This window comes from Hevea brasiliensis, chromosome 2 (genome assembly GCF_030052815.1).
Source record: "Hevea brasiliensis isolate MT/VB/25A 57/8 chromosome 2, ASM3005281v1, whole genome shotgun sequence".
In the NCBI taxonomy this organism is placed as follows: Eukaryota; Viridiplantae; Streptophyta; class Magnoliopsida; order Malpighiales; family Euphorbiaceae; genus Hevea; species Hevea brasiliensis.
In genome coordinates this window covers 124,860,914-124,884,712 of record NC_079494.1, presented here as the reverse complement: position 1 = coordinate 124,884,712, position 23,799 = coordinate 124,860,914, and the positions used below count along the sequence as shown (strand labels likewise).

Here is a 23,799-nt window from a genome sequence, read left to right as displayed (position 1 = left end):
TCAACTCGAAGTCTTTCATAATCTATTTTGATATGCAACTTAACAATTTGAATGTTTTATTTAAAAAAAAAGTTAAAATTTATTAAAATTTATTTTAATTTTTTTTAATACTTTAACAAATATATTAAAATTTATTAAATTTTAGTTACGAGAATAATAAAATAATAAATTTTTTTTTTTTTTAACGAAATCTGAAGTTTTGGTCATCGACCCATAACGCCAAAGTGACTTTTTAAGCTCCCTAACCCACCCTTCCCTCGTTCCCACCTCCCACACCCAGCCGGCCACTGCCTGGATCCCTCCTTCCTCTGTATTTCGATCCTCGACATTTCCCAACCGAAATCCTCTCCTTTTTGCCTCGCTCCCAGACCGTCAGAGTCCAGACGCCGTCCGCTTCCGCCATCGTCTCTCTTCCCCTGGTGGACTCATCTCGTGAGTCGTGTCTCCTTTCTTCTCTGCAAACTGCAAAAATCTTAGTCTCCTTCTCCTCGTGTCTACGCCGTTGGTGGTCTGTCATGAATCGTGTAGAACAAGAAACCTTTGATTTCAAATATTCGATCGATTGTTGCTCTTCGTTGAGGTACCCAAATATTGAGATTTTTACTTTAATTTTATTATCTATTGTAGAACAACAATATCCATGCATTTTACTTTAATTCTATTCTTTATACTGAGTATTGTTGCTCTTCCTCTTCGTTGGGTTTTCTGTTATTTGTTTACTGAGTATTTGATTCAATCGATTGGGTAAGGTGAGTACAAATTAAGCCTTTGATTCAATCGATTGTTTGAGATTTTAATTTTATTGTTGCTCTTGGTTGGGTGTTCTGTTATTTGTTTATTGAGTATTGTTAAACTTTAGTTTACTTAAGTTCTGCTATTTGTTTACTGAGTATTATTGCTCTTCCTTGGGCGTTCTGAAATGAGTTGTATTTGAGATCCGAAAAAGCCCATTAAAGCTTGGGTTTTGTTTGGATGCCTAGAAAATCCAAGAAAGTAAAAAAAGAATTTCAATACTAATTGGTTGAGCATATAGGCTTCTGTAGATAATTAAATTACAAGTTCTCTACTTTACCATCATAGGCTTTAATTGTTTTGTTGGATTTAATTTTTGAATCAAAATTGATGCTGATGGTGAACACGTGTTGGCATTGATTTAATTTTCTGGGTTCTAGATGCTTGAAGGAGGCCGTGTTTCTGGGTTACAATATTTTTTTTAAGAAATTATTTTATTTATTTGTGGTCCCACGTTGCATATTTTGACTTCCATTTAACGCCCCTTCGCAATTTGGGGTTAATTGATGAAAAATCTTAATTCAAGGCTTGATTGAACCCAAATTAAATTGGAGTACCTGCCTGAACCTCCCCTATAAGTTGAGGGGTCAAATCGGCCTTTTAGCTGAAAGAAGTGAAAACGAAGATATGGCAATAATACGACAGAGAGTGGTGGCTGCACTGCCGAAGCTGATACAAAGCCTGCGAAAGCCCGCAATAGAGAGAAGGAGTGCATTGCCATCGCTGAGACGTGCTTTCTCTCTCTACGATCAGATCAATCTCATTGACAATGCTCCTCAGGACCAACTCCGCTTTCAAGGGTATATTTATAACAAAATTCTTAGTAACTTTTCTTATTTTGATTATTTGCGATTCTCAAAATTTTGTTCTCTCTTAGGTATACTGACACGGGATTCACAGTAAATGGGGTCGAGTATGAAGGTAGCTTGCTTTGCGTTGGCAACTTGCTTCTATCTTGGTCTCCCAACCACATATCTCAGATTACTCCTGAAAGGTTGCTTCTTTTTTCCTTTTGTTTAATATGTAGAACGAAATTTGTCACTACTTCTCTTTCAGTTACATCTTCTGATTGTTAATAGATTTTATTGTACTACTTACCAGAACACTCTTTGGGGCAGTTTGATCATTAGTTATTCCTCCGCAATGTACAGAATTAAGAATATTCTATAAAAAAATATGCTGCCTTATCTTATATATTTCATGTGCTCAAAAATGAATTATGATTGGTCATTGTGCGCCTTTATCTGACATTTTGTTATCTTTTGTGCCATGCTGCAGCTTATCCATCTTCCGCATTTTGCACCCAATACCAGGTGAGAGTTGTGTAGTTTTGGTACTTGATGCTTTCTACATTCAATGCATACCTGCTTTAAATTGTTATCCATTTGATTAGGTTAATTCACTTAGTACTCATAAAAATAACCTGTAATATAAGCTGAGTTCATATTTCTCTGTTTAGATATTCTTTGTCATTCTGTGATAGTAGATTCATAACTGACTGATCGAAGCACTTTGATTTGTTGTTTCCTATGCGATGATGGTTTTTATTGTTAGATATTTTCGGAGTTTGCATGTCTTTGCCCTTGGGATTTATGGTATGTACCCATTCTTTACCAAGGGGGAATCCTTGGTCATGGGTGACAAAGTCCTTCCCATGCCGGCCACAATATATCTACATCTGTTGATTATTTTCACCTGGTGTGAAAGAAAAACGGTCCAGCATTTTGCCTTCATCAAAATGCTTTTCAGCTGACACCTGTCAACATGTTATTTGTGATGTGGATTGAAATAGTATTGCTAATGGGTATGCCCTAGGGTTGTCCTTGGGCTGAGTTGGGCCGAGAACTGCACCAGAGTTGGCCAACAGTTCTTGAGCTTGGCTCGGACCAGAACAGCCATGGGACCTAGTCCCTCCTTCATTGACCCATGAACAAATTGGTTTGGCCCAACGATTTGGTTTGGTTTTGACCCGCTAATTAAATAAATAAATAAATAAATAAAGGCGCGCCCCAAAGTCAACGGTCATACTATCATTTGAATAGTTCAACTTATTTGCCACTTTTCCATTTAGCCATTTTTTTTTATAAAAAATGTGCATATAAAATGACTATTTATCCTTTATAACAATAATATAATAGCTAGTTTTAGGGGTATTTTAGGAGGATGAAAAATTTAGAATTTCCTATAAATGCCCACCCAAATCCATTTTTTTTCACACCAACATTTCTCCATTCCTAATCTCTCAACTTTTAAGCTTTCAATTATTCTCTCTTATCCTTTCTATTATTTTCATATTTCTTTATCTTTTTTTTTCTTTATAAATACCTAAATAACTACCCTTTTCACACAATATCTCATCCAGTTTTTATTTTTCACAATCAAAATTTTTTATATTTTTTAATAATCCAAACATTTATACTAAATGTCAAGGAGAGGTTCTTCAAGGCATCCAAGATGCAACAATAGTAAGTAAAGAATTGAGAAAGTTCAATTTTCCTTTGATTTAAATTTTCAATCAATAGGTACTAACCGTTGTTAGAATTTTAAGATTCTCAATTTGATTCGATTCCCCATTCTAGCGATTCGAATTTATGGGGTGAATCTCAAGTGTGCTAGAATCGTGATTGAATCTTACAGTTCGATAGTGAATCGGTGAATTGATATGAATCGACTGATTCGATCAATTCTTTTTCTCAAGGGTTGTTAGACCCTATACCTTCAAAATTTAAGATTTCACTTCATTTTTATTATGAAAAATGCACATAAAGCCTTCTCCTAGCTATTTTTCTTCCATCAGCCATTCTTTTCCCTCTCCATTTTCTTTCTTTTTCTTTTTGTTAGTTTACTCCTCTAATTATAGTTATAAAATTATGACATTCTGACCTTTTAATTTAACCTACTATTCTTTTTTATTATTTAATTAACCTTTTTTTCCGTATCGATACCTTTGTTAACCTTTATTATTTCTGAGCGTAAGTCATCTAGTTCCAAGCGATACATAAGTAGTTGGATGAGATGTAGGTAACGGCAACTTAAGAGTCCTTTTAAAATGATGAAAGGTCTGAATAATAAGCCTGGAAAATGGTAAAGCTGAGTCAGTAGAATAATTCAATAGGTCATAGGGCAAGACGTCATAAGACAGAGTAAAACCATACCCTGGATAACTAAATGGAATAGATCGGTTACCAAAAATGCTGGTGAGGCGACCATATAGGAAAGTCGGAGGATTCGGCTCGGCATCCCCTGCCCAGTCCTAAGGTACCAATAAGTTAAAGAGGTATTGCGCAGACCTCCCTGACATTTTTGAACGTCAGAACCTTTAGCCTTAGGTCCTCTCGATAGGTAAAATTTAGAGAGATCGGAAAGACCCTTATCTGACTACCGTTTAAATAGAAGAGATCAGAAAGGAGTCTTTATCCGATCCTCAACCAGAATTTCAGCAAATAAATACTAAAAGAGGTCAGAGGAGAGTTCTTATCCGATCCTCGAGCTAAAATTTTAATGAATATTAAAAGGGGTCGGAGGAGAGTTCTTATCCGATCATCGAGCTAAAATTTTAATGAATATTAAAAGGGGTCGGAGGAGAGTTCTTATCCGATCCTCGAGCTAAAATTTTAATAAATATTAAAAGAGGTCGGAGGAGAGTTCTTATCCGATTCTCAAGCTTAAAAAAAAAACTTTAATAAATATTAAAAGAGATCGGAGGAGAGTTTTTATCCGATTCTCAAGCTTAGAAATTTTAATAAATATTAGAGTTCTTATCCGGTTCTCAAGTTTAAAAATTTTTAATAAATATTAAAAGAGATCGGAGGAGTGTTCTTATCCAATTTCAAAAATTGGATTCTAATAAAATAGCCCTTCAAACAAAACTAACATACAATAGTAACTCACTAAGGTTGTCTCATTTACTTATGTATCTGGGTGATCCGAATTAGTGAAAAATCAAATATTCTTTTTATCAAAAGGATTAACATTTCCATTCAAGTCCTCCTAACTAATTTATAAAGAGTGCGAAGTTAAATCTACTTACCCTAATTAAGGGACGAGGTGGGGTGCCTAACACCTTCCCCACCCGTTTACGGACCCCGAACCTAGAATCTCTGTTTTGAAGTGGTTTTATTTCACTTTGTCTTCACAAATGGTTTTCTTTAGTTTCCCTCAAAACTAAGGTGGCGACTCCTCATTCTTTTCCACTTCGGTGAGGGTTCGTTCAGGCGACCGCAAAATCCCTTGCGACACTAAGGTATCCTAGGTCCTCTCTCAAGGTACCTAAGGTGTATTTCAATTAGAGCTAAACCCTACTTTCGTTGGTAATTAATCTTAATAAAAACCCTTTAAGATTTATGATTAATTATGAAATTCCACGAAGGATTTCAGCCTATCTCTAGGTTAGATTTCCTAAGTTTAACACTCTAATTTTCCAATACTAACCTTCACCTTTCAGTTCTTCAATCAGTATCTTATATCATGTCTAAGTGGGTACTGACACATAGTATGCATTAAAAATACAGAACATTAAATCAAAGAACAAAACTCAAATCCAATAGATAAAACTCAATATTTATCCATAATAATGATTACAAGCGTTACTCTCTCAATTCCAGAATAAAGAAACTACTCACTCATGGTGAGTTTAACAAGCATAACAAAAGTAAAACAAAGGAACATAAAAAGCAGCCTAAAGAAATAGAAGAAAAGAACCGAAGAGAATTCTTTGCAGCTTTGAACTTGTGGAACTTCGGCTGAGGACTCCCCCTTGATGCTAATGCACTGTTCTTCAAGACAGTTTGGAGAGAATGATGAATATGTATGTATATGAGGATGTGTGTATGAAGATGGGGGATCTCCTTTTCTCTATTTTTTGCTGTTTCTATTTATATTCAAGGTCCTAGGGTTAAGTTTTTAGCGTCCCAAAGGCATTAGAAGTCTGTTCTGAGTGTAAACACTGGAGATGGAATCAAATAAGGAAATTGGTTGTCAGCTGATACACGGCTCGTATGTCACTACACGGCCCAGGGCCGTGTAACTTACTGAAACTTGAAGGTTGCATCTCGTATTTGGGCAGAAGGTTACACGGGCCTTGGCTAGTTGCACAGGTCCAATTACACGGCTCGTGTTCTGTTCTTCTTTTGGAAATTCTTCAAGCTTTGCAAGGCAGAATCTTACACGGGTCTTCGCAGGTTACACGGGCACGACCCGTGTACTATGTCTCTTCTCGACTTGATTGGTTTTCTCCTGGCTGTAAGTTACACGGGTCTGTGGTATGATTACACTATCCGTGTAAAGTGTATCAGCAACAATGATCTTCTTCTTGAGTTTTTCTAAGCTTTCTTCTTTACTTCTATGTTTTAGAACTCCCTCAAAATGCCTGAAAATAAGCAGAAAACATAGAATTTAGTGCAGAGCAATGAGATTTACAAAAGTTAATGAATTTGATGATTATGCATGAAATTACCTATCTAACTGCTACGAAATGCTGTACAAATGTGCTTAAAAACATCTATATAATACAAGTGTATCAAATACTCCAAAACTCAAACTTCTGCTTGTTCTCAAGCTAATCAAAATCTTTTTAGAACACATTTTAGGGGAAAACTTAGAAACATAACCATAAATTCAATATGCATACAATTGAACTCCTTCAATTCTCCATATCAACTACCCTCTTTCAAGGCATAAGGGTTTCAATAGCTGCCTGTTTAAAGCTTCACCCCCTTCATGGTGTTTCAACTAATTATTCCTATATGCAAGGCTATTAGTAAGTCACAAATAACTTGTTTTATCAGAATAGATTTAAGAAACACTTGCTCCCCCTAAATTTGTCTCTATTGAAGAGTTTGATTTAATTCCAACTCTATAGACACATCTTAATTCCCTATCTTCACTAATGTAGCACACAATTTCAAAAGATCAAAAGGTCTTTAGAAATGTTGTAATGGGGTTAAGGAATAATGATTTGGTTACCAATGAAGGGTTTTAAGGAATGCAAATATGAGGATAACATTCATGCACAAAGTTCTAAGTATACAAAGTTCATTCTATTGATTTTGTGTGGGGAAGAAGGGTTCTTTATAGTGCTAAACATATTTTCATGATACTTTTGGGACCTTTTTTTTTTTTTTTCTATGTCCCTTTTTGTCCTCTCTCCCAAACTCATTGTTTTTGCTGGGTTGGAAAGGCAAATTTTTCTTTGATTTCAATTGTCCACTTGCACTCTTCTTGGTTTCCACACCTTCTCCTCATCTTTCTCTTTTTGTACTTGAAATACCTCTCCTTTTATGCATTAGGCTTTCCTCAAATAGGGTAATGGTTAGTGTTTAGGCTAGAGGCTAGCTAAATAATTATGGGTAAACAAGAAAAATCATATAGGTAAAAATATGGGCTCAAGTTGAGTACAATGGATATATTGTAATTAGAGGTGGCTAAGGCTTATCGAAACTATATCAAAGAATGCCTTAATCATCTCTTTGTCAAGCATATACTAGGATTTCGCCTCAATAGTTCTATGAGACATGTTTTAGAGCTGGTGAGGTATTTTTTTAGGTTTGTTTGTATTTCAAAAATCTTCTTCTAATTTTGCAAGTTCAATGTGACAGATTAATAGCTTTGAAGGGGTTTAATTAGTCTAGCTTCACTAAGGTGATTAAGTTTTTCACAAACAAACATGTTAAAGCCTTTTTGCTCATCTAGATACATTCGTTCCTCAATTATATGGAGTCCAATTATTAGCTTATTAATATATTTGGTTATAATTCTAGGTTAAAAACAATTTGAAATTCTCAGAATTTGCAAAGAAATTTTTTGGATTTTTGATACACAAGTATAATATGGATATAATTGAGCAATTTAATGAAATGTAAGGTGAATGCAATGCATGAAATGCATCTGTATCCCCAAACTCAAATTTGACGTTGTCCTCAATGGCAACACAATATGCAAAATTAAGAGATAGCACAAAAATTTATGAAAAGGCATATCATGTATTAAGAGTTTAAAGTTTGGACAAAATAGCAAGAAGTAGAGACCTATAAACACAGTTTAGAGCTAAGATATATAAGTTTTACATGAAAGAACCTATCCTAAAGTCCTAACTCTAGAAGGTCTCTGATGGTGATGATGGTCCCTCCGCATCGAACCTCTCAATTATCATATCGAGCTTGTTGTGGGCTTCTTGGAGGCTGTCTTCGAGCGCTTGCATCCTGTTGTTGAAGGTGGTTATCATATGTTGAAGGTATGCGAGGACGGAGTCTGTAGGTGGCAGTGTGTATGGAGGTACTCTAGCGGGAGACTCATGGTAGAGTGGCTCTTGTGCTTTCTTCTAGGCTTGTGAGGGTTCACTCGGCTCTTCCCTTGCTTCTTCCTGCCTAGGGATGACGTTCCCTTCTGCATTGACGAGGAAGCATGTGTTTCCAACCTTCTTACATATCCCCATGGATATGCAGATGGTTTGATGGATCCTGGTGATGCCGGTGATCGAACGCGACCTGTGATGTCCAGGGATGAATCCGTTTACAACGCCTAAGCTATCACTGCGGCCTGTGATGGTGTGAGCGGTTAGTCTGTACATATATCTCAGAGCGGGGCTAGTGATATCTGAAGATTTGGACTTGCTGGAGTTGTAGACGTCGGTGTTCGGTGCAATGGAGTGCCAGAAGTCAATACTGTTATAGATCATCCTGTTTTGTGGAATCTTCTGGTGCTCGGTGCTGTCGAAACTGAATATTGCATTAAATTCGTCAATGTTCGTTACCTGATCGACACCAAGCAGTCTAAACTCCATCCTTCTCCTGTCCTCTCTGTCTATAGGCCATAAGGTGTCCTTAAAGCTCCCGAGGAACTCAAGTGTGGTGTCTCTATAGGCTGAGAACTGGAATTGGGCAAATTGAGTCCATCCAATGCTTTCAAGCAGCCCATCTATCTCCTCTTGCGGTTCGAGTTGTTTCAGCAACTCGAAGTCCATGTATTTTGTTGAGATAATTCTCCTGTTTTCAAGCCATGCACATAAATCTCTGTGGGTGGAATCGCAGAATGGCCAAACAATGGAGAATACTGATTGTGCTGGCTGTGGGGGTTTTGGTTGAGGTTTGGGTGTGGCTTGCGGTTGTGGTTGGGGCTTGCTGTGGTTGCCTTGTTCTTGGGCATTGTGGTGATGGTTGGGGTGGTGAGGATGAAGAATCTCTTCCTTGTCTTGAGGAAGATCCGATTCTTCTTGCTGGTCATTTAGCAGGTGTCATGAATGTTAGGATGAATGGGGTGGAGATTTGAGAGGTATTTGAAGAGGAAGAGTTGTGGAGAGGAATAATTCTTAAATGGATGGGAGTTTAATGGCGGGAGGAGCTTTTAAAGAGGCCCTTTGTCTTTTCATTTTTGAGCGTTTTTACGCCCTTGGGTATTGAGTCTGCGACTTGATACACGGGTCGTGTTTTGAGGACCCGTGTAACTTTCTGTCCAAAAGTTGCTTTGTTAGATAGGTTACACGGCCCGTGTAAAGTTATTTTAGGACCCGTGTAACTTTCTATCTCCCTTAAACTTAGAATTTTTCCCTCTCTATATGATGTACTGGGCGTGTAACATTATACGGGGTCAAACCCGTGTAAGTTTCTGGAGCTTATGTAAGTGTATTTTTGGGATTTCGAATTTTTACATGGTCCGTGTAAAATTATATACACGGGCCGTGTAACTTTCTGGCTCTCTTCTTTTTTTTTTTTTTTATATATATGTATTTTATTCATGCTAAAATGTCCCTATCTATATGAATGAAATGAATGCAAAGATTAGCAATAGAGTTACTTTGCCGGTTTTGTGAAATCTTCTCTTGCACAGTTTTGACTTGATGTTTCCACTCTTCTCTTGCTTTCAGTTCCTTGCTTTTGCAGAATTGTGATTTGGGGTACCTTCAAGATAGAATATAAAAAAATTAAAAACAGAAAGTAAAATAATGCAAATTAAAAGAAAGGTTACAAAAGTTTTGGGTTGCTTCCCAAGGAGTGCTTGTTTATAGTCATTAGTTGGACTCATAGTTATTAAAGGCTCAAGATGCACTAAGGCGCTAAGAAGTCTTGGAGCCTAGGCGCAATGCGCAAGTGCGCGTCTGAATGAGGTGAGGCGCAAAAGTAAAAAATTTAAAAAATCCATAGGAGTCAAATAAATGTGATGCTTTTCTTTTTTTATTCTTTGGCATATATCTTGAATTGGATTTGTTGGTTTGAATTTCAGTGGTAATCTTTTTTGCCAATGAAAGTGCTGGCTAAAGAAGGAAATAAAGAAGGCATGCATTTTCAAAACCTTGTGTTTGGAACAAAGGCGCACACCTAGGCGCATAAGGCGCTAGGGCTCGAGCCTGGTGAGCCTTGAGCTTGAGGCGCTCCTTTAATAACTATGGCTGGATTGTTCTTTAGCTTTATGGTTGAGCTGGAGGGGTGCTGTAGGATTAAGTAAATCCATTCTCAATTGTATCCCTCGAGAAGTATGGCTTCAATCTCTGCCCATTAACCTAGAAGGTACCTGAGTTTTCGCTCTATAGTTTTACTGCTCCTTGCGGGAAGACTTGAGTTACCTTGAAGGGTTCGGACCATCTTGACCTTGACTTTTCTGGGAAGAGTTTTAACCTTGAATTGAACAGCAGGACAAGGTCTTCTTCCTTGATTTCTTTCCTTGTTATGCGTCTGTCGTGCTATCTTTTGGTCTTGTCCTTGAAGATTTTAGCATTCTCATAGGTATTCTGCCTGATTTCTTCCAGCTCATTGAGCTGTAGAAGCCTTTTTTCTCCAGCAGCTTTTAGGTCAAAATTTAGGGTCTGAATTGCCTAATAGGCTTTATGTTCAAGTTCAACAGGGAGGTGACATGATTTTTCATAAACCAAGCGAAAGGGTGTTGTTCCAATGAGAGTTTTATATGCAGTGCAGTATGCTCACAGTGCATCATCTAATTTCATAGACCAGTCATTCCTTGAGCGATTGACTGTTTTTTCAAGGATATGTTTCAGTTCCTTATTTGAAACTTCTACTTGACCTCTGGTTTGAGGATGGTAAGGTGTTTCCACTTTGTGAGTCACTCCATATTTCTTCAATAGTGTTTCAAATTGTTGATTGCAGAAGTGACTTCCTCCATCGCTGATTACTGCCCGTGGTGTGCCAAATCTTATGAAGATGTTCTTCTTAAGGAATTTGTGATCATTCTGGCATCATTTGTTGGTGTGGCTATTGCTTCCACCCATTTTAACACATATTCAACACCAACTAGAATATACTTATTTCCGAAAGAAGATGAGAATGGACTCATGAAGTCTATTCCCCGCACATCAAATAGTTCTATTTAAGTATATCGTGCAATGGTATTTCATTCCTTCTTGAGATGTTTCTTGTTCTTTGGCATTGATCACAAGTCAGCACATAGGATCTCACATTCTTAAATGGATTTGGCCAGTAAAACCCTGCATGCAAAATTTTGGTTGCTGTTTTTGTGGTGCTAAAATGTCCTCCATATGATGATGAATGACAGTGTTGCAAAATGCTCTCTATTTCCTCCTCCGATATGCATCTTCTTATCAGCCCATCATTGCATCTCTTGTACGGCAGAGGTTCTTCCCATGGGTAGAATCGCACATCATGCAGGAATTTCTTTCTTTGTTGATAAGACATGTTTGGTGGCAATATCCTGCATACAAGATAATTTACAAAGTCAGCATACCATAGAGCTTGGGAGAATCCTAATAATTAATCATCAGGGAATGAGTCATCGATTGGCAAATCTTCAATGTCCCCTATGTGTTCCTGTTTCAGTCTTGAGGGGTAGTTAGCTACCGCATTTTCGGATCCTTTTTTTGTCCTTGATTTCAAGGTCAAATTCTTGTAAGAGTAAGATCCTTCGAATCAACTTTGGCTTTGCTTCCTTCTTGTTCAAAAGGTACCAGATGGCAACATGGTCTGTGTATACAATGACTTTTGATCTGAGTAGGTAGGATATGAATTTGTCAATTGCAAATATCACTGCTAGGAGTTCCTTTTCCGTGGTAGCATAGTTGATTTGTACATCGTTAAGTGTTTTGCTAGCATAGTAAATGGCATGGACCTTCTTATTCTTGCTTTGTCCGAGTACTGCTCTAACTGCATAGTCACTTGCATCGTACATTACCTCAAATGACAGTTCCCAATCAAGTGGTTGCATAATTGATGCTGAAATTAAAGCTTCTTTGATCTTGTTAAAAGAAACAAGGCAATTTTCATCAAAATCAAAGGGAACATCTTTGACTTAACAAATTAGTCAGTGGCTTAGCTATTTTGGAAAAATCTTTAATAAATCTTTTGTAGAAACCTACATGTCCCAAAAAGTTTCGCACTCCCTTGACTGATGTTAGTAGTGGCATCTTTTCAATAATTTCAATTTTTGCCCTGTCAACTTTAATTCCTCTTTCTGATACCAGGTGCCCAAGAATTATACCTTTCCTTACCATGAAGTGACATTTTTTCCAATTTAGAATCAGGTTTGATTCTTCACATCTTTGCAACACTTTGAATCAATTAGCTAGGCATTCATCAAAAGTAGTTCCATAGACAGAAAAATCGTCCATAAAAACTTTCATAATATTTTCAATAAAATCAGAAAAAATGGCCATCATGGATCTTTGAAAAGTAGCAGGGCATTACAAAGACCAAAAGACATTCTTCTATATGCAAAAGTTCCATAAGGGCATGTGCATGTGGTCTTTTCCTGGTCTTCTTGGTGAATAGGAATTTGAAAAAATCTTGAATACCCATCTAGATAGCAAAAGTAGGAACGCTTCACTAGCCTTTCTAACATTTGATCTATGAAAGGGAGAGAAAAATGGTCTTTTTTGTGGCACTATTCAATTTCGTATAATCTATGCACATGCGTCAACCAGTGACTACCCTAGTAGGGATTAATTCATTGTTTTAACTTTGAATAACAGTTGTCCCAGCCTTCTTAGGCACTACATGCATTAGACTAACCCATTTACTATCAGAAATTGGGTATATAATACTTGCATCTAATAGTTTTAGAATTTCCTTTTCAACTACTTCTTTCATGTTTGGGTTAAGTCTCCTTTGATGTTCAATAGTGGGTTTACTGTTTTCCTCCATAGGTTCCCTTAATAATTTTTCCTCTTCTACATTAGATAGGCCAGCATTGATAATAACAGGATATTTAGAATTTGAGTCCAAGAATGCATACCTTAGTGTGGAGGAGAGAAGTTTCAGTTCTACCAGTTTGGTGTCTTCTTGTGACTTGCTGTTGGGCTATTCCTCCTTTAGCTCTTCCACCTGGAAAGCTTGAGCTAAGGGTAAGGATGGGCTAGCTTCTAAAGATTTTGCACAAGCTGTAATTTCTGTGTTTTCATTATCTGCTGTGTGGCCGTGCTCTATACATGCTTCAAGAGGATCTTCAGGATGTCTTTTGTGAAATTCCTCTTCAACTTGCTTATCAATTATGTCAACCCTTTAAGCATTAATCAGGTTCATGTTTATGCTTCATTGTTCTGAACATGTTGAATTCCACTTCTTCATCTTCTACCTTGAGAGTTAACCGTCCAGTCTTAATATCTATGATAGCTCCGACGGTTGCGAAGAAAGGTTTTCCTAGGATGATAGGAATTTGGACATTCTCTTTCATCTCAAGGACAAAAAAATCAATAGGAATGAAGAATTTTCCTACCTTGATGGGAATGTTTTCTAGGATGCCAATCGGGCACTTAACAGACCGATCAGCAAATTGCAGTGAAATTGTTGTAGGTTTGAGCTCTCATACATCCAACTTTTGACATATTGATAGAGACATCAGACTCACACTTGTACCTAAATCACAAAGTGCCTTGTCTATATTCATGTTGCAAATAAGACAATGTATGGAGAAGCTTCCTAGATCCTTGAGCTTTGGTGGCAGCTTGTTTTGTGATATGGCACTGCGTTCCTTTGTAAGAGTAACAGTCTCATAGTCTTTCAACCTTCTTTTCTTTGAAAGAATTTCTTTAAAGAACTTAGCGTAGGATGACATCTGAGAAAAGTGCTTCTGTGAAGGGAATGTTAATTTAGAGTTTCTGTAAAATTTCTAAAAACTTTCCAAACTGCTTATGGCTTCTCTAGGGAAAAGGTAGAGGAGGTTGATATGGCTCTCGTAACTTTTTCTTTTTTGTTTCCTCTTCCTGTTCCTTCTTAGCTTTTTCCTCATTTTCCTCTGTTTGGTTAGCAGATTCATCAGAGGTTATCTCAGTTGATTTTTTTCTCTGATTGTTGTTTTTCTAATGTTCTGCCGCTCCTCAAGGTAACTGCCTTACAGTGCTTTTTGGGGTTCATCTCTGATTGACTTGGCAGTTTACTAGTAGCCTTGGTTGAAGAACTTGTCTGCTGATTAATTTGGTTTTCAAGCATCTTATTGTGGGTGACTAGTTGGTCCGTTCTGGAAGCTAATTGCTTTATCATTTCATTCTACTGTTGTTGGGCTGCTAAGAAGCCTTCCATCATGGATTCCATTGTTGATTTTGGTTCAGGTTGTTGAGGTTGAAGAGGTGGTGGTGGCTGTGTCAGGTTTTGTCCTCTGTTCTGAAAACCTGGGGGGTGCTAGTGGTATGTACTCTTGCTGTTTGTTCATGGGTTGATTCTGCGAGTTGGACAATGAGAAGTTAGGGTGGTTTCTCCATCCAGGGTTGTAATTGTTTGAATATGGATTGTTGAGCCGTCTCTGTTTGAAGTTTTCTCCATTGTTTAAATAGTTTAGCTGTTTTACAGAGGGTTCATTGAAGTTGTTACATTCTGAAGTCATACACCCTCCTCTATAGCTGTCGCAGTGTTGGTTGCTCATTCCTATAGCATTGGCTTGTATTCTATCAAGCTTTTTGGTGAGCTGGTAAAACTGAGCATTTATCATACTTAGGGCATTCAATTCTAGGATCCCCGCTGTTCTTCTTGTATCTCCCCTTTTATTCGACCACTCAGTTGTGATAAGCGACCCTCTCCAGAAGTTCAAAGGCTTCTCCTATTGTTTTCTCCATGAGGTCTCCTTCCGCAGCTAAATCTACTGTGCTCCTTGTAGAGGGCAATAACCTATTATAAAAGTTCTGAGCTAGGAGCCAATATTTTATGCAATGGTGTGGACATTTCCTCGGTAAGTTTTTGTATCTCTCGCATGCGTCATAGAGTGATTCACCTTCCTTTTGCCTAAAGGTGTTGAGTTCAACCCTCAATTTTGCAGTTTTCGCAAGTGGGAAATACCTTGCTAGAAAAACTTGCGAGAGGTCTTCCCAAGTGGTGAATGTTCCAGCTGATTAAGGGAGTAACCACTTCCTTGCTTTATCTCGAAGGGAGAATGGAAATGGTCTGAGTCTTATAGCTTGATCGGAGACTATTCATCTTGAATGTATCACATAGGGCAAGAAAGCACTGGAGGTGGTAGTGTGGATCTTCTGGAGGCGAACCTCCAAACTGAGTCTGTTGAATTATCTTGAGCAATGCCGGTTTGAGTTCAAAATTATTAGCCTCCACCATGGGTCTTGTAACGCTTGGTTGGAATCCTTGGATAGATGGAGCTCCGTAGTCCCTCAAGAGTCTTGGCTTGTTGCTGTTGTTGTTGGCCATGACTGGAGTTTCTAAAATTCCTTGATCTTTTTCTTGGCGTCTTCTTTCTCTCCTGATGGTTCTTAGAGTCTTATCTATCTCGGGATCCAAAAGTCCAAAATTTCTTCCTTCGATTTTGTTCTAGTCATGTACCCAACCAAATACCTAAGAGAAAATAAAAGAATAAAAATAAATTAAATAAATTTAAATAGTGATAGTAAATGCCTAAATCAGCTAAATTGCCTGTTCCCTAATATTACTAGAAATAAATTCCCAGACAATGGCGCCAAAAACTTATTTGTTGGTTTTACAACCCTGCAAGTGCACGGATCGCTATCAAGTAATAAAGTAGTGAGTAGAGTATCGTCCCACAAAGAATTTAATTAGCAAGTACTAAGCTACACAGCAATTATGACTGTCTAGGCTACCGAATATAATGGGAGAGTCGATCTAATTTATTTTGAGTGTTAAAAACTAAGAGAACAATAAACTTAAAATGAAACAATTTGTTAGAACAATTACAGAATTAAGATTTCACACTTTAATCTTATTATGGATTCGTTGTTGTCTATTCATTAGATTGAGGATCGTTGTTTTGATAGAAATTAATCCTAAGGTATTCTAGATCCTCTCTCAAGGTACCTAAGGTGTATTTCAATTAGAGCTAAACCCTACTTTCGTTGGTGATTAATCCTAATAAAAACCCTTTAAGATCTATTATTAATTATGGAATTCTACGAAGGATTTTAGCCTATCTCTAGGTCAAATTTCCTAAGTTTAACACTCCGATTTTTCAATACGAACCTTCACCTTTCAGTTCTTCAATCAGTATCTTATATTATGTCTAAGTGGGTACCGACACATAGCCTGTATTAAGAACATAGAACATTAAATGAAAGAATAAAACTCAAATTCAATAGATAAAACTCAATATTTATCCATAATAATGATTATAAGTGTTACTCTCTTACTTCCAGAATAAAGAAACTACTTACTCATGGTGAGTTTAACAAACATGACAAAAGTAAAACAAAAGAACATAAAAAGCAGCAGCCTGAAATAGATCAAGGGCCCAGAAGAAGTTCTGCAGCTTTGGAACAGTGGACTTAGTGAGGACTCCTTGATGCTGCGTAGTGTGGTTCAAAGACAGCTTGGAAGAATGATGAATATGTATGTATATGAGGATGTGTGTATGGTAGAGTCACTTTCTGTTTTTCTGCTGCTTTTATTTATATTCAATGTCCTAGGGTTAAGTTTTTAGAGCCCTAAAAGGCATGAAATTACATTAAGTCTCAGCGGAAATTTCAGGATCAGTCAGAAATAGTTTGTGTGGTAAATACGAGCATTATGTCACTACCTGACCCTAGGAATTCAGTGTAACTTTTATGAACTTGAAGGTTGCATCGTGTTGGCTGGGGTTTGCCGGGCCTTAGCTGGTGCAGGTCAATTACACGGCGATATTCTGTTTGTTCTTAAAATTTTTTCAGGTTTGCCATGGAATCTGGAGCCTCCACAGGTTACCCTTTGTGTGTTATATGGCGGAAGTGTACTATGTCTCTCTTGTTTAATTGGGTTTCTTGGCATTAAGTTATACGGGTCTGTGGTATGTTTACACGACCCTTGTAAAGTGTATCAGTAACAATGCTCTTCTTCTTTAGTTTTCCAAGCTTCATTCTTTACTCCTATGCTTTGGAACTCCCTCAAAACGCTTGAAAATATGCAGAAAACATACAATTTAGTGCAGAGCAATGAGATTTACAAAAGTTAATGAATTTGATGATTATGCATGCAATTACCTATCTGTACTAAATTATAGCTATAGTGTAGCCAAACATCTATATAATACAGAATTAATCAAGAATTGAACTTATATATTTGGCAGGCTGAATTATTTAGATTATATACGCATGCGCACATGCACACTCATAATTTATGCTATGGCGCTTCCCTTCAAAAAAGTCCTTGCTTCACCTCTTGCCTAATATTTATAGAAAACAATAGAAGATATCATAGAAGGAGACCAGTGAGGAAGGGAGAGCGAGGAAGGAGGCGAGGATAGGAGGGAGGGGGGTTGGTACTTGGAATGTTGGATCACTTACAGGAAAATTAATGGAGCTTGTGGATACCTTGAAAGGAGAAGGGTGAATATTGCTTGCATTCAGGACTAAATGGGTAGGAGAGAAAAGTAAGGAAGTGGGTAATCTGGTACAAAGTGGTTTACCTGAAAGGAGAGAAATAAGAACTGAGTGGGTATAATCATAGACTAACATTGAAAGACGCAGAAGTAGAGAAAAGAGTAGGAGATAGAATTTAGTAAAGCTAGTACTAGAAGGAGAAACAATAAATATAGTTAGTGCTTATGCCCCACAAATAGGACTAGAGAAAAGGAGAGTAAACAAAGGTTTTGGGAAGATATGGATGATTTAATGCAAAGCATACCAATGAAGAGAATGTTTTCATTGGTGGAGATTTGAATGGACATGTAGGAAGTGATAGGCAAGGTTATGAGAATGTTCATGGAGGTTTTTTTGGTTTGAAATGAGGAGGGAAAAAGCATCCTAGATTTTGCTATGGCATACGACCTAATACTAGTAAATACATACTTTATAAAAAGAGTCACATTTAGTGACTTTCAAAAGTGGGCAACATAGAAGCCAAATCGACTTCCTCTTAACCAGTAAGACAAATAGAGCTCTATGCAAGGATTGCAAGGTCATTCCAGGAGAGGCTTTAACAAGTCAACATAGGTTGGTGGTCTTGGATGTCATATTTAGGAACAATTCAAGTAAGGTTAGAAGAAATAGTGTAGCTCGAACAAAGTGGTGGGAGTTCAAAGGAGTAAAGCAAGTGAAGTTCAAAAATGAGCTTCTCGAGTCCAAAGTATGGAAGCTAGATATGGAGGCCAATGATATGTGGATACAGATGGCATCAAGGATTAGAGAAGTAGCTAGAAAAGTACTTGGAGAGTCTAAACGACATGGACCACCCTCAAAAGAGAGATGGTGGTGGAATGAGGAAGTACAAAAGGCAGTGAAGAGAAAAAGGGAATGGTATAAGAAATTACCTAAATGTGATAATAATGAGGCATATGAACAGTACAAGATAGCAAAGAAAGAAGCAAAAAAGGCAGTTAGTCAAGCAAGAGCACAGGCCTTTGAAAAGTTATATGAGAAACTTGGAACTAAAGAAGGGGAGAAAGATATTTATAGATTAGCAAGGAGTAGAGAAAGGAAATGTCAAGATCTCAATCAAGTTAGGTGCATTAAGGATAAAGAAGGAAAAGTTTTGGTGAAAGATGAGGACATTAAAGAAAGATGGAGAAATTATTTTAATGATCTCTTTAATAATAGTCAAAATGGTAATAGCGTGAATATAGATTATAGAACAATAGAAAAGAATGTAAATTATACTAGAAGGATTCGATCTTTAGAAGTAAAGGAAGCACTTAAGAGAATGAAAGTGGGTAAAGCCTGTGGACCCGATGAAATACCAATTGAAGTGTGGAAGTATTTGGGAGATATGGGAGTGGCATGGTTAACTAAATTATTTAATAAGATTCTAAACTCAAAGAAAATGCCTGATGAATGGAGGAAGAGTATTTTAGTACCTATTTTTAAAAATAAGGGAGACATACAGAGTTGCTCAAACTATAGGGGAATTAAACTCATGAGCCATACTATGAAGTTGTGGGAGAGAGTTGTGGAGCATCGACACGCCATGATACTTCTATCTCTCTCAATCAATTTGGTTTCATGCCCACTGCTCAACTATGGAAGCGATCTTTCTCATTAGAAGTTTGATGGAGAAATATAGAGATGTGAAGAAAGATCTACACATGGTTTTTATTGATTTGGAGAAGGCTTATGATAGTGTTCCAAGAGAGATCTTATGGAATGTGTTAGAACAAAAGAGGGTATCTATTAGGTACATACAAGTATTGAAAGATATGTATGAAGGAGCAACTACTATTGTGCGCACAGTGGGAGGGGACACAAGTGATTTTCCGATCTCAATTGGATTACACCAAGGATCAACCATAAGCCCTTACCTTTTTACATTAGTTTTAGATGAACTGACGAAACATATACAAGAGAGTATTCCTTGGTGCATGATGTTTGCGGATGATATTGTTCTGATAGATGAGACACGAGAAGGAGTCAATAGAAAGCTAGAACTTTGGAGAAGTACTCTAGAGTCAAAGGGTTTTAAGTTAAGTAGAACGAAGACAGAATACATGCATTGCAAGTTCAGTGAAGGCCAAACTGGTGATAGGGAAGGAGTTAGTTTGAATGGGGTGGTACTGTCCCAAAGTAATCACTTTAAATATCTAGGCTCAGTCCTTCAAGTAGATGGGGGATGTGAGGAGGATGTTAGTCATAGGATTAAAGCCGGATGGTTGAAGTGGAGACGTGCCACAGGAGTTTTATGTGATCGTAAGATTCCCAATAAATTAAAAGGAAAATTTTACCGTCTGACCATACGACCGGCTATGTTATATGGTAGTGAGTGTTGGGCCTTTGAAAGAGTCGTATGCATCTAAGATAAGAGTTGCAGAGATGAGAATGTTAAGGTGGATGAGTGGCCATACTAGACTAGATAAAGTCCGTAATGAGAGTATCAGAGAAAAGGTAGGAGTGGTGCCAATTGAAGATAAGTTGAGAGAAGGGAGATTGAGGTGGTTTGGTCATGTGAAGCGTAGACATACGGAGACTCCAGTTAGACAAGTAGAGCACATTAGGTTAGAGGATAGAAAGAAAAAAAGGGGTATACCTAAATTAACTTGGAGGAGAGTAGTTCAACATGACTTAGAAGCATTACACATTTCTGAGGATTTAACCCAAAATCGTTCAGAGTGGAAAAAGCGAATCCATATAGCCGACCCCAAATTTTTGGGATAAAGGCTTAGTTGAGTTGAGTATATGTATTTTTTCTATCAATTTTTTGTTTCACCATTTAATTTGTGCATCAAAAATTTTAATTTTTGTCATTTTTTCATATCTTGTTTCATAATTTCATATTTTGTTTCTGAATATCAGTTAAAAACTTATAAAATGACTGCTGGGGGTAGTTATTTAAAAATAGTTAGTAACTGGAATCTTTACTAAAATTTTGCAGTAAAACTTAGAAACAAAGGGTGAGATATTTGTGTTTTACTTTGGACAGGTTGTATCAATGATATTTGTGTTCTTGATAAGCAAGTTTAAGGGTTATGCATAACTTAACTAGCTGCACAAAGATCATATGAAAATTTTTAAGAGAATTGTGAGAACAAACAAATGGCACTTATTCTCATGGTTTCGGACACAACTGAGAGGGCCTCTAGAGTCTAGACATGCATTTGTGCCTTGAGTATTAATCAAGGACATGGGTCTCTCCCACACACAAGTATCTGAAAATTAGCTTATTATCTTAGGTAGATAAGCTTGTAATCTTTTCCTTAGAGCATGGAACATTCCCCCCAAAACAAAAGTTCCAAAATTTTCTTTTTATCAGCTTTTCACTTTTGGTTCTTTTATTTCAGAGATTTTGATTCTTGGATATGGAAGCCAGATTCAACAAGTAGATCCAGAACTCAGATGCTTCATTCGGTCTACTGGCATGAAATTAGAAGCCATTGACTCGGTAAACTTATTATGTTTGTGGAAATGGATGTGTTTATGGCTGCATCGTTGTTTTTGTTGCTTGTAAAAACTTTACAAACAAGAGGTTGCCAAATGAAAGAAGTGGAACTACAATCATAAACATGTCTTTCTAACAAGTGAAAATTGGTATAAATAATGACAACTTCATTTTTTTCTTTCATTTTTAAAGCTTTGTACACATTAGCACATGTTAAATTTTGATGATGTAGTCAGTCGGAATGATTTGGTGATAGTATGTTTTATTTCCATTGGATAAATTAATAATTCCAACAGTGCAACCAATTATGCATGTCAAATTGCATTTTTCATACGTCAGCACTTTGTTATCCATTGTGGACTTTTGCTGCAGAGGAATGCTGCATCAACTTACAACATATTGAACGAAGAGGGGAGAATTGTGGTTGCTGCGCTTCTCCCATATGGAGTTTCTTCATGATGTCTAATGTCTGGGATGCTTTGCAGCTGCAGCCTTCTCCTATGGACCTTGTTGATCACATAAATGCATTTCACCTTAATGTCACTGGGATTTTGTTAAAAGTGTTATCCCCTTCATATCTTGTAGCAATAGACTTACAAGATCCGTGACTTAGATGCATTTGACAGAGCTGTTTGGATGTGCATCCTTTGCATTTCTGCGTATAATTGTTTATTATTAGCAAGGCATGCACAAAATAAATAACTGTTGTGACATTTTATTTTATTTATTTTGTGGTTTTGTTTAATAGCCGCCCTTTATTAGTTTCTAACAACATTTGTTACCAAATAATGTAATTCTTTCTGTTGCTGTTGGATTGAGTCTCAATTCTCTAGTGTCTTTTAAGAGTCAACAGTGACAGTAGGTTTTGTCAAACTCCAGGATTAAATTATAGTTTACTCAAAGAAAACAAGAGAAAAATATGAATATAAACGTAAATTATTATTAAAATAAAATTTAAGTGTTATATTTTAAATTGAGAATAGAGATAAAAATATTTTGATATTTTAGTTAAATTTAATGGGAATTAATTGTAATTTTAATATTGTGATTAATTTATAGGTTTATTTAAATTTTTGAATAAATTATCAATAAAATAAAATTTGAGAAATTAAATTATTTTTAGATTGAAAATAGAGTTAAAGTTATTTTGATTTTTTTTAACTAAATTTAATAATAATGATAATTTAATTGAAATTTTAACAATAGGTATTAAGGGTATTAAGTCGTGGGTTTTGTCAAGCTTTAAGAATTAAATTATAATATATCCTTTATAAAATTAAAACATTATAATTATAATTTCTTATGTCATGATATATGTGGATATATTTTGTGTAAAAAAAATAAGATAAATAAATTTTGCAATAAAATATAAATAATTTTTTTTAAATATATATAATTTCATTTAATAATAATTTTAAAGAAAGTTTAATAATAAAAGAAATTTATTCATAGTATCACGTGGCATTGTTGTTTGTAAACATCTAAAACTCAAAATTCCATCACATTTACCACGCAATCTAATGGACCTAAAAATTTAGCATAGCCTAGAACACCTTTACCGTGATTTACTTGTTATGATGGTATTAGTGGTCTTTGTGATATTAATCCTGATAACAAGTAGACCTGCAATAAGAAATAAGAAAGAATGATGATGTGGATGGCATTCTGGTAGGCCACTCTGATGCTCAAGTCAGAATCTTAATTCTTTAAAGAGAGATTAGAAAATTCTTTAGTAACAGAGAATCGTAGAAATAGTAAGCATACCTATTTCTTCTCTTTTGATTGGTATTTATAGGCTTTTTTGAGAAATAGTTGTCGCTTTATTTACGACAGTGATTTTGGCTAAATCTCTACGGTGATTTTTATAAAATTCGCCATTTTGGGCGAACAAAGCTTTTGTTTGGTCTTTGTCTTTGCTCAGTTCTTTTAATTCACACCTCTGTTCAATTTTCTTTTCTGTCACGTTGGAAGTATTTCAATCTTTGACTTTCTATGCTGGACATAACTTTGACTTTTTGACTTTGATTTTTTGGGTGGATAGTATCATTGGTCCCCCCTTTCTAGTCTTGCATTCATTTATGTTTGCTCTATTTGTTCGCCCAGCCATAGTGTGATATGACTGCTTGTATGACTTCTTTGGTTATTGTGATTGTAACTTTTGGGGACAGCTGTCAGGTGTTCATTTGTTGTGAGCTGGCATTATTTAAAATATCCTTGGTAAGCGAGAAGGCGGCAGGTGAAGGTTCGTTTATCAGAGTAATTAATGGTCTCTTTCGTTTAAAAACCCCTTCTTCTCTTTCTTTTCCTTTTACCTTTTTCCTTTGGTTTTTTCTCTTCGGTTTTTTCTCTTTCCTGAAATCCCCTGGCGGTTCTTTGTCTTCGATTTCCTTTTAGCTACTCTGTTGAAGGTATTTTTTGCATTGCCATTTTTTCTTGTTTTCTTTTTGTTTTCATCAAGAAAATGAGTGATTTGAGCGACATCAGCGATTCGAGTGCCACTCCCCAATCACCTGTAGTCGTCTATAGTCAAAATTCAAGTGCCTGCAAACTATTTTTTGATGAGAATCCGATAGAAGTAGTCGAGGTTCTCAAGATTATAGGTCCAAATGCTGCTAGTTTAATTTCGAGTGTTGAAGTAGGTTTGTCAGGAGGAAACGTGCTAAGGGGGGTTTCTGAGACTTTGTCTTCTCTCACTGGGTGGGATCTTTTGGAATTTTCCAAAACCTATGGGATATCTACAGAATGATATCGTCTCTCGCTTGCCAGAACAAGCAGGTGAGCTGATAGTATGTTTCTACATCCTGTACAGTAGTGATATAGG

At 36.6% G+C, this 23,799-nt stretch overlaps 1 protein-coding gene across 1 annotated transcript; it reads left to right on the top strand.

The window, feature by feature from the left end:
- Positions 1-221: 221 nt before the first annotated feature.
- On the top strand, positions 222-21,803 carry LOC110649231 (uncharacterized). Its single transcript, XM_021803716.2, has 6 exons — positions 222-580; positions 1,319-1,592; positions 1,670-1,786; positions 2,071-2,105; positions 20,881-20,981; positions 21,351-21,803. Exons 2-6 carry the CDS (start codon positions 1,420-1,422, stop codon positions 21,435-21,437), a joined length of 513 nt encoding a protein of 170 aa, XP_021659408.2. The 5' UTR covers positions 222-580; positions 1,319-1,419; the 3' UTR covers positions 21,438-21,803.
- Positions 21,804-23,799: the final 1,996 nt, after the last annotated feature.